Below are 10364 nucleotides of genomic sequence, written 5' to 3' on the forward strand. Positions count from 1 at the left end.
TTATCACCACAGTGGCACAAATGAAGAAACAGATTTCACTTAGAAAGGTTGTCACTTGTCCGGGGTCCCACAGTTAAAGATCTAAGATTCTAATGCCAAAGAACCAGCATCATTACTCTGCTGTGGTGCCTTTTAGGTCTGGTAGAACACACTGTCTATAGCCTGGGATCTATGGCAATGGCATCAGGGAAGGAAAATGCGTAGAAAGAGGGTCCTAGAGACGCCATTCTCATTCTTTCTCCACTCCATTTGTTTAGTTCCAAACAGTTCAAGTCTGCCAATAATCCAAGATAAAGGATTTATTTCTTAAGTTTTTCTTCTCTATAATTCTCAAGGCTGATAGTAACCCCAATGAATGAGTCTGGAGAGCTATCTATTACTTCTTCTGAGGATGCTGCTGATAAATTTTTTTTTTTTTTTTTTTTTGAGACAGAGTCTCACTCTGTCACCCAGGCTGGAGTGCAATGGTGTGATCTTGGCTCACCACAACCTCTGCCTCCTGGGTTCAAGCGATTCTCTTGCTTCAGTATCCTGAGTAGCTGGGATTATAGGCATGCACCACCAGACCTGGCTAATTTTGTATTTTTAGTAGAGACGGGGTTTCCCCATGTTAATCAGGCTAATATTGAACTCCCAACCTCTGGTGATCCGCCTACCTTGGCCTTCCAAAGTACTGGGATTACAAGCATGAGCCACTGCACCAGGCTAACTAATAAAACTTCTAATCAACAAGTATAAATTTCTGAGAAGCGGACATTGAAGGACATCAGGGAGCAGTTAAGGAATATGATGCAAAAATCAGAAAAGGTAAGAGCCTTTGGTCTTTCATTCGGCAGAGCAGGATGGGTTCTCTAAGCTGCAGGATTTCATGCAAATTTAACACTCCAACAAGACCAGAGGGGTGGAGGGAGATAGAAGACAGGATGAAAGGATGGATTAATGGATAGAAGGAAATAAAAATTATGAATTAATATACTACCTCTGATATCCAATGTGCCTTATCTTCCCGGCTTATAAGAAACATAACAAATAGCTTCTATTAATTAAATCTAGGAAGTGGATATCAGGGCTCTACTCTTTTCTGGACTCCAGAGGAAGTCCCTACTTTACTAGGCCTTATTATGACTTTTCATTGGTTTATCTGCTATATTAGACCACAATCACTAAAAGTCAATAGAATTAACTTGAAGGAATGTGTGAGCTCTTTGAGGACACGGTTATCTCAATTTTGTATTCTCAGCACTAAGCAAAGGGCAGCCTTTAAGCAAACACATGCAACCTATCACAGAAGAGCCACATTCACCAAAGGCAAGGGTGGGAGCAACATCACAAGATTAAAACAACAGCGGAAGTCTGCCATTGAGGATTGGGTCCAGGTGTGCTCATAAACCTTCCCAAGAGGTTCACCCTCATCATTCCTTCAGTATTTTAAAAGGTCGATTTAAATATGATGAGATGCTAAGTGAGCGCTCCCTCTGTGATCTCAGAAACCATCTGTCTTGGCTCTAGGGAAACTATTTATAGCAAAGAGGACTGATGTGGTGTCAAGACCAGGTCCCAGAGACTTAATTCCTCTAAAGACAGCAAAAATATCTCTTGGACACACAACAAAGAAGACACAGAAACGTTAATTGGGATGGTTGGAGCAGATGTTAAGGGTCACCAGAACTCGGGGTGTACTCTTTCCCATGCCACAGCTGAAGTCAGGACGCATCACCTAACCAAATGTGCAAAGGTTCTTCCGTAGTCAACGTTTTCCACCATTTCCCTTTGATATGCTCTCGTCTTTGTTTGTTAACTTTCTGCCCGCTGGATCCCAACCCAAGACCTGATTGGAAAATGTGACCTACAGTATCAGTTAGGTTGCATGTTCCACATCAAAATTTGGAAGGTGGGGGAATAAAAGGAAAAATGAAAGATTTTCATTGTGGTAAATAATAACTTTATTTGTTAAAGTGCTTTCTAACCCCTGCAATTCAGCCTCGCTGAAATGACAGGCCTATATATTTCTCCTGAGTCTAACTTACGGCTTTTGATGAGGTACCTGAGGTCAGGAAATAAAAGCTGTGTCCCATCCCTCATTTTTAAGTGGTGCTTATCCTTCCAAGGACAATGCGATCTACAGTCTCAAAAGGCAGAACTATATATTACGAACCTCAAAAAGCTCTTGACTTAAAAAAATTTTTTTGGGGCTGCCTCACGGTGGCAGGGAAAGGAGAGTACAGGATTTAGCAAACAGCCTCAGGTCCAGGTTGCAGGAAGTGGTGGAGTTCAGTGGAAACCCTCAAGCTGTCAGCCAGCAGCACAAATGAATGCAATATTAAAGACCCAAGAGCAGCACACGCACATCTTGTTCAGGTATTCCAACCAACCCAGGTAAAGCAAAGTCAGATTAACAGTGGCAAAAGCAAAAGCAAAATCACAACTCGGCTGGGTGCAGTGGTGCACGCCTGTAATCCCAGCGCTTTGGGAGCCCCAGGCGGAAGGATCATGACGTCCAGATATCAAAATACAAAACTTAGCTGGGTATGGTGGCGCGTGCCTGTAAGCCCAGCTGCTCGGGAGACCGAGGCAGGAGAATCACTTGAACCAGGAAGTTGGAGGTTGCAGTGAGCCAAGATTGCGCCACGGCACTTCAGCCTGGCAACAGAGCGAGACTCTGTCTCAAAAAAAAAGCAAAAAAACAAAACAAAAGACCACAACTCATTCAGTTAGGCTGGACGTGCTGATCAAACTTCTGATTTCCTATGAGAAATCTAGTCCTGCCTTATTTTAAGCAATAAAAAAAGAGTTACATTTAGAAAAAATAATCAGAAGGTTAATTTTCTGTTATGAAGGAATTCACTACAGAATTTACTTACAATGTAATTTCCCAGGATTATTGTTTTTAATATTCAGGAACACCCCTTTGGGAAAGTGTAGAAACAGGCCTTAGGAAGGACACATTGCCCAATGTTCAGGGTCAACCAGTAGTTTCTCAATACTAGGGGCCTTGGCTATATATATATATATTCTACTGTTTATAAGACATCTGATCCTCACCACAACTCAATTATTATTGAGGATTATTAAGCTGATTTTGCATATGTGAAAACAGAGTTGGAGAAGGTATGTGCCATGGGCAATTGTTCACTGTGTGCTAAGCGTCCTATGAAGGTCATCTCTTGTGATCATCCTAGTATGTCTACAAGGTGTTATTATCTCTGTAAATAGAGCAGGAAATAGACTCTGAGAGGTTAAGAAATCTGCCCCAGCTAGTCAATGGTAAAGAGGGAATATGACTGAAAGCTAAAAGAGAGGATCAGCATCAGCTCTGAGTTTGGCTGAGGACAGATCATGAAACCCAGGCAAGACTTCGTTGGGGAGGAGTGGCTTAGAGTGGGTAGAGAAGCATGATGGGAGCAGGAGGGCAGAAGGGAGCAATGTGAGGGGAGCAGGGCAAAGTCCGAGAGGCTGCAGTGCATATGTAGGTTTGGGGAACAATGATCTGGTCTGGTCCTAGTCCTATGTTGGTGGTACGTGAGACCTTCTACATAAAGCAGGAGCTAGCTGGATTGCTGGTGCTAGTCAAAGTGTTTCTATGAACTGCTGAGAGACCGGATGACATAAAATTACAAAGAATTATTAAAAATACGATTAGAAAATACAGCCCAGACCAAATTCCTTGAAGGGAAACCTCTAAGGAAGAGTTTGCCTCTTTTCTCAATGACAAAAGCTGAACAGATAGCATTCCAAGCCAGAAATAAGAAATGTAGAGTTTTGGGGCCTTAAGGGGGCAAAGACCCATGAAACAGGCTAGGTGCTAAAAGTGGCTGCTGAGTTGGTTAACTCCAGGTGTTGCCCATTCCACCCAAGCTGCTAAAAATGTCACAATGTATGTATGAAGCCACACATAGCAGTTTCTGCTCGCACAGGTAAGAGGAGAATTCAGGACATAAATTATCATGAACTCCAGAGAAAAGTTTTAACAATACTTTTATCAAGCTGAAGGAGATAAAATCCCTTCAGGTTCAGGTGAGATGGTTCACTAGCAGGGTGGGACTCAAAGCCAGGATTTTCTAGACTTGTCCCAATGGTAGGAAAGGGAAGGACCACGACCAGCAAACATGTAAAAGGCATTAATGATAGGGACAGGAGAAATTCTAGGCAGACGGGGTGAATCCCTGGCAAAACCCCATCTTTGAGCTGAAAAGCCTGAAACCCATGGTCCATAGTGATTATTTCTATCCCTGTTTGCCTGCTCTCTCCCGATTGGTTCTTTCTGAATAATGTCTTTTTATTAATTGAATGTTGCCTTTTCCCAAAACTACCTATGGCCCGCCCTGCTCCTACTGTGCCCGTGAAGACTCCAGACTCTGTTGGTAGAGGAGAGAAGCCTGACTGGAGAGAGGCAATTTGACTTTAGAGGGACAGCTGGACTTTGGAGGAGAGATGGCTTAACGCCAGCTGGACTTCAGGGAAGACTATCTGCCTGTCCCGTCCCCTCTCCAGCTCCCCTCTCCACTGAGAGCCACTTCCACTGCTAAATAAAATTCCTCTCCGCCATCATTCAAGTGTCCGTGCAACCTAATTCTTCTTAGATGCTGGACAAGAGCTTTGGACTCACTGAGTGTGGATACCCAAAAAAGGCTGTCACACTGGCCCTTTGACCTCACTGGCAGGGGGCAGCTGCCCCCTGCAACAAGGCAAGGGGCCCACTGAACTGTGATAATGCACTGCTGTCCACAGATGGTGGAGCTTAGCATTGTAACACACTCTCTGAGGCTTCAGGGGTCCCAGGCACCCCCACCTGGTCTGGTTGTGGGGACCCCATGGAGCCTGCTCCAGCCAGTGCCCAAAGCATCCTTCTGGGACCTGCACTCACTCACTCATGCACTTCCTCCCACAAGAGGTTGAGTGCAGTGGTCAGAGTAAACGGAGTACCCCTGTTGCAAGTCTGACGAAGGGGTCAAAAGAAAACTCCTGCATCATCATGACCCTGGTTTCAATAGCATGTGCTGTTCTTGAGTTTCCTAGTGCTTTAGAATAGGATCTCCCCACCCTCAACAATACTACCACAAAAATGTTATATTACTGCCCAAAATGGAAAAAAATATAGTTTTATAGGCCCTGATATATTTGTTTAATCTGGCATGTACAATTTATTGCTTACTAAATAAAATGGGCAAAAGAACTACCAAAATATTCATTTAAAACATATTCATTAACAAAGTGATTGTCTCTAGGGAGAGGCCTTGTTTCTTTAGGAAGGATTGGTAGTGAAGGACACAGCTAGGGCAAAAAGGTAGGAGGGAGATATATTTTTCACTTTTTTCCTTTTATGGCAATTTAACTTTGCACAAGATGCAGGTATTAAATACACACACACATACTCAAAATTTTCCTTTTGTGTCAATCTAACTTTGTATAATATGCAGGTATTAAACACACACACACACACACACACACACACACACACACACACACGCAGAGATGCATTGATTAATCACATCTTGAGTAAATCAAAACCTGGGAAAAGTTTTACACTTTAATGGCACTACTGAGTAGTGGTAAACAAAAGGTACTGAATAATGAAAAATCAATCGTCCTGGCCAGGCATAGCGGCTCATGCCTGTAATTGCAGCATTTTGGGAGGCTAAGGTAGGAGGATCGCTTGACCCTAAAAGTTCAAAACCAGTTTGGGCAACATAGCAAGACCCTATCTCTATTTATTTTTTCAAAAATAAAAAACAATGAAAAAATCAATCATCCCAGGGAATACTAACATTCTAGACCAACTTTTTTTAAAAAAAATTATGAGTAGACATGAAAATGGTCAGTGTAAAATAAACCCTAAATTGTTGGGCTAGAATAAGTCATATATATATATTTTGCTGTTTTTGTTTTTTTGTTTTTTAAAGAGACAGGGCCTTGCTGTGATGCTCAGGCTGGAGTGTGTGGCGTGATCATAGTTCACTGCAGCCTCAAACTCCTGGGCTCAACTGATCCTCCTTCCTCAGCCTCTTGAGTAGCTGGGAATACAGGTGTGTACCACCAAACCTTGCTAATTAAAAAAAAAAAAAGCTTTTTTGTAGAGAGGAGGTCTTGCTATGTTGCCCAGCCTGCCTCAAACTCCTGGCCTCAAGCTATGCACCTGCCTTGGTTACCATGCCAGCCTGAGGTATCCTTTTTATCTACCATTCCATTAAAATAATAACGAGAATAACAATAGTTCTACTTACTGAATACTTACTATGTGCCAACATCCTAGATGGAGAAAATCCTGATGAAGGTTTTTTTTTTTGGAGACAAGGTCTTGCTGTCTATCACCCAGGCTGGAATGTAGTGGCATGGTCACGGTTCACTGAAGCCTTGACCTCCTGGGCTGAAGTGATCGACCCACCTATGCCTCCTAAGGAGCTGAAACCACAGGTGCATGCCTCTCCACTCAGGTAATTTTTTTTTTTTTTTTTTGAGATGGAGTCTTGCTCTGTTGCCCAGGCTGGAGTGCAGTGATGTGTTCTCAACTCACTGCAGCCTCTGCCTCCTGGGTTTAAGCGATTTTCCTGCTTCAGACTCCCGAGTAGCTGGGACTACAGCTACCATGCCTGGTTAATTTTTGTATTTTTAGTAGAGACAGGGTTTCACCATGCTGGCCAGGTTGGTCTTGAACTCCTGACCTCAAGTAATCCTCCTGCCTCAGCCTCCCAAAGTGCTGTGATTACAGGCATGAGCCACTGTGCTTGGCCCATCCAGCTAATTTTTGTAATTTTTTGTAGAAATGGGGTTTTGCCATGTTGCCCAGGCTGGTCTTGAACTTGTGGGTTCAAGTGATCTGCCTGCCTTGGCCTCCCAAAGTGCTGGGATTACAAGCGTTAGCCAGCATGCCCAGCCCTGATGAAAATTAAACACTGAGAAAAACTTGAAAACTAGCTAGACTATGGATGCACACCTATTTATAATCACATTTTCTCCCCATACTATGAAAAAGGCAAGTCTTGCAGAGTTGTGGCACAGAGCCAGAATGAACCTCAACAACTAGTTCTGTGACAGTGGATACATTTTACTTCTAGAAACTTACCAGCGGTGTGTCTTTTCCTCCCACGATGCTGAGACCAAGCCCTGAACGTCCCTTGGATATTTCTATAATCATTTCCTGTCCAGGGACAATGGGACATGTTGCGGGGTCCACTGACAGAGGAGCTTGGAAACCACCTAGAAAAGAATTGAACACAGAATGAACGGCGTGGGAGAGATGCAGCTCAGCCTGCATATTCCATCACGTAGGGAGTGTGGGCTTACATGTGTTTATCACAGCACTCTTCCTGGCAAACACCATGAAGGAAAAAGCTGGGTTATTCCTGCCTTTTACCCAGGGATGACACTCGAGATTAAAATGGTAACTCCCCTACCCCTCAACCCATCAATTTTACTTGAAAGTTTAAAAATCTTATTTATTTATTTATTTTTTGAGACAAAGTCTCACTCTGTCGTGCAGGCTGGAATGCAGTGGTGTGATCTCAGCTCACTGCAACCTCCACCTCCTGGGTTCAAGTGATTCTCCTGCCTCAGCCTCCCAAGTAGCTGGGATTACAGGTGTGCATCACCACACATGGCTAATTTTTGTATTTTTAGTAGAGACAAGGTTTCACCATGTTGACCAGGCTGCTCTCGAACCCCTTAACTCAGGTGATCCTCCCACCTTGGCCTCCCAAAATGTTAGGATTATAGGCATGAGCCACTGCACCCAGACAAAAGTTTTAAAATCTTAAAATACAGCATGAAAATCTTTATGGAAAAATTAGAATGATTAAATGACTAGGTACATAAAGGCCTGTGTTACTAGGAGAATAAAGGCTGGTATAAGAGGAGGTTCTGAGCTACAGAATACTAATTAAGAATTAAGAAAAGTACCTAAATACTTTCAATTGGAGCATATCAGATGAACTAAGTTATTAAGATGTATAAAGGATTTAATCATAAAATATGAAATACCTAAAAACAACAATTACCTAAAATTTATCCCCAAATATATTAGATATAGAGTGAAACAAAATGCATTATCAACACAAGACTCAAAAATCACTTGCAGGGTTCACAGAGGAAAAGTTTATTTAAAGGTTACTGCTTTTTTATAAAGGTTTATTTTTTTAAAATAATTGTTTTAGTTTAGGTTTTTCCAAAAAGTGAGGGGAAAAAATGTTAATAACACCCATTTGGCTGGGCACAGTGTTTCATGTCTGTAGTCCCAGCACTTTGGGAGGCCGCGGTGGGCGGATCATTAGGTCAAGAGTTTGAGACCAATCTGGCCAACATAGTGAAACCCCATCTGTACTAAAAATACAAAAATGTAGCCAGGTGTGGTGTGGTGTGCGCCTGTAATCCCAGCTACTCAGGAGGTTGAGAAAGGAGAACCCGGGACACAGAGAGCTGAGATCATACCATTGCATCCCCGCCTGGGCAACAGTGCGAGACTCTGTCTCAAAAAACAAACAAACAAAAAAACAACAAAAAAACCAAAAACAACCAAAAAAACCTGTTTATCCAGCATAAAATCTGTATACATGCATTTTCCAGGTAACTGAACCTAACCCATTAAAAACTCAAAACATTTGGATGAATGCGGTGGCTCATGCTTGTAATCTCAGCACTTTGGGAGGCCAAAGTGGGTGGATCACCAGAGGTCGGGAGTTCAAGACCAGCCTGGTCAACATGGTGAAACCCTGTCTCCACCAAAAATACAAAAAATAGCTGGGTATGGTGGTGCATGCCTGTAATCCCAGCTACTGGGGAGGCTGAGGCAGGAGAATCGCTTGAGCCTAGGAGGCAGAGGTTGCAGTGAGCCAAGATCACACCATTGCACTGCAGCCTGGGTAACAAGAGTTAAAGAAACAACTTAAAGAAACAAAAAAAGCCCTCAAAACATTCAAAATGTTGAATAGTTTCAAGAGATGCTCATACAAATAATGATCTCCAGAGAATGTCATATTTTCTGATAACTGTTTGATCACCATAAGTATTGTTTCTTATATTATGATACAATTCAGGAAAGGGCTGATGAGAGAGGGCACCATCTGCTGGTCAGCTGCAGCTAATGCACAGAACTGAGATGAGATCCAAACGCTCGTTAAACCTATATAAAAGCAGGGGTCAGTGGACTACAGCTGCGGATCAAGAATGGCTTTTACACTTTCAAAAGCTTGAAAAAAAAAAACTCAAAAGAAAAACAATGTCTCAAGGCATGTGAAAATAATATGAGTCTAAATTTCAGTGTCTGTAAATAAAGTTGTATTGGAACACAAACCCACTAATTCATTTATGCCTAGCCTGTGGCTGCCAGCATACTACAATGGCAGGGGTGAGAAACTGCAACAGAGGTCGTGTGGACCGTAGCCTAAAATATTTACTGTCTACTTCTTTATAGAAAAAGCTTGCCAATCTCTGGTATAAAACAAAAAGAAACAGGCTCCAGGTAAGCCTGTGGGGGTTCTGGTCTAACTCGGTGATAATCATGGTCTTTGGAATGAAAAGGCGCAGGTTTTGGACTGGCACAAAGGCACAGTTGGGTTCCTAAGCAGGAAGTTCACAGGAGGGTGAAAGTGGAGCTCACTTCTCATCAGAAAAATGTATGCAGCCACTATGTAAGAGGCTTTTAGAAAAACTAAATGAACAGCACGTGTGGGGTGCCCAGCCCAGAGGCTGGCACATTGTGGGCATTTATGCATTAGTTGCTCCCATCTAAATGGAATTTATTAATCTAAAGGCCTCCTGGTTAAGAGCAAGAAATTCAGTGACACAACCATAAAAAGTGCCATATTTAGAAGTGGCCTATGGCTGTGAGCACACTACAATGGCAGGGGTGAGTGACTGGCAACAGAGGCTGTGTGGACCATAGCCTAAACATTTACTGTCGGCTTCTTTATAGAAAAAGCTTGCTAATGTCCGCCATAAAACAAAAAGAAATAGGCTCTAGGTAAGACAGAGGCAAGGCAGAATATTAAAATTATAAACCTAATTAGTCTCTAAATCTTTTTGCAGTGTATGTATTTTACACTACCTTTCCCATTAATTTATAATAAAAATGATGTACAATAGTAGCACACTTTCACGGGTGCTTTGAAAAGTTTTTATTGTTTTTAGGCTGGGTGCGGTGGCTCACACCTGTAAGCCCAGCACTTCGGGAGGCCGAGGTGCACAGATCACCTGAGGTCAGGAGTTCGAAATCAGCCTGACCAACATGGTAAAACCCTGTTTCTAATAAAAATGCAAAATTAGTTGGGCATGATGATGCATGCCTGTAATCCTGGCTACTAGAGAGGCTGAGGTAGGAGAATTGCTTGAACCCGGGAGGCAGAGGGTGCAGTGAGCCAAGATCATGCCATTGC

General features: G+C 42.7%; 1 protein-coding gene across 15 annotated transcripts in view; it reads right to left on the bottom strand.

Moving 5' to 3' along the window:
* Nucleotides 1–10364, bottom strand: part of PATJ (PATJ crumbs cell polarity complex component) — a 395978-nt gene that overhangs the window by 64752 nt on the left and 320862 nt on the right. For all 15 annotated transcript variants that reach the window (XM_032296822.1, XM_032296813.1, XM_032296821.1 and 12 more), the window contains one exon: nucleotides 7061–7194. In XM_032296822.1, the coding sequence (XP_032152713.1) occupies nucleotides 7061–7194 (134 nt within the window). The remainder of the gene's footprint in view (nucleotides 1–7060; nucleotides 7195–10364) is intronic.

Source organism: Sapajus apella, unplaced genomic scaffold, assembly GCF_009761245.1.
Source record: "Sapajus apella isolate SASKATOON/1434 unplaced genomic scaffold, GSC_monkey_1.0 scaffold36, whole genome shotgun sequence".
NCBI lineage: Eukaryota > Metazoa > Chordata > Mammalia > Primates > Cebidae > Sapajus > Sapajus apella.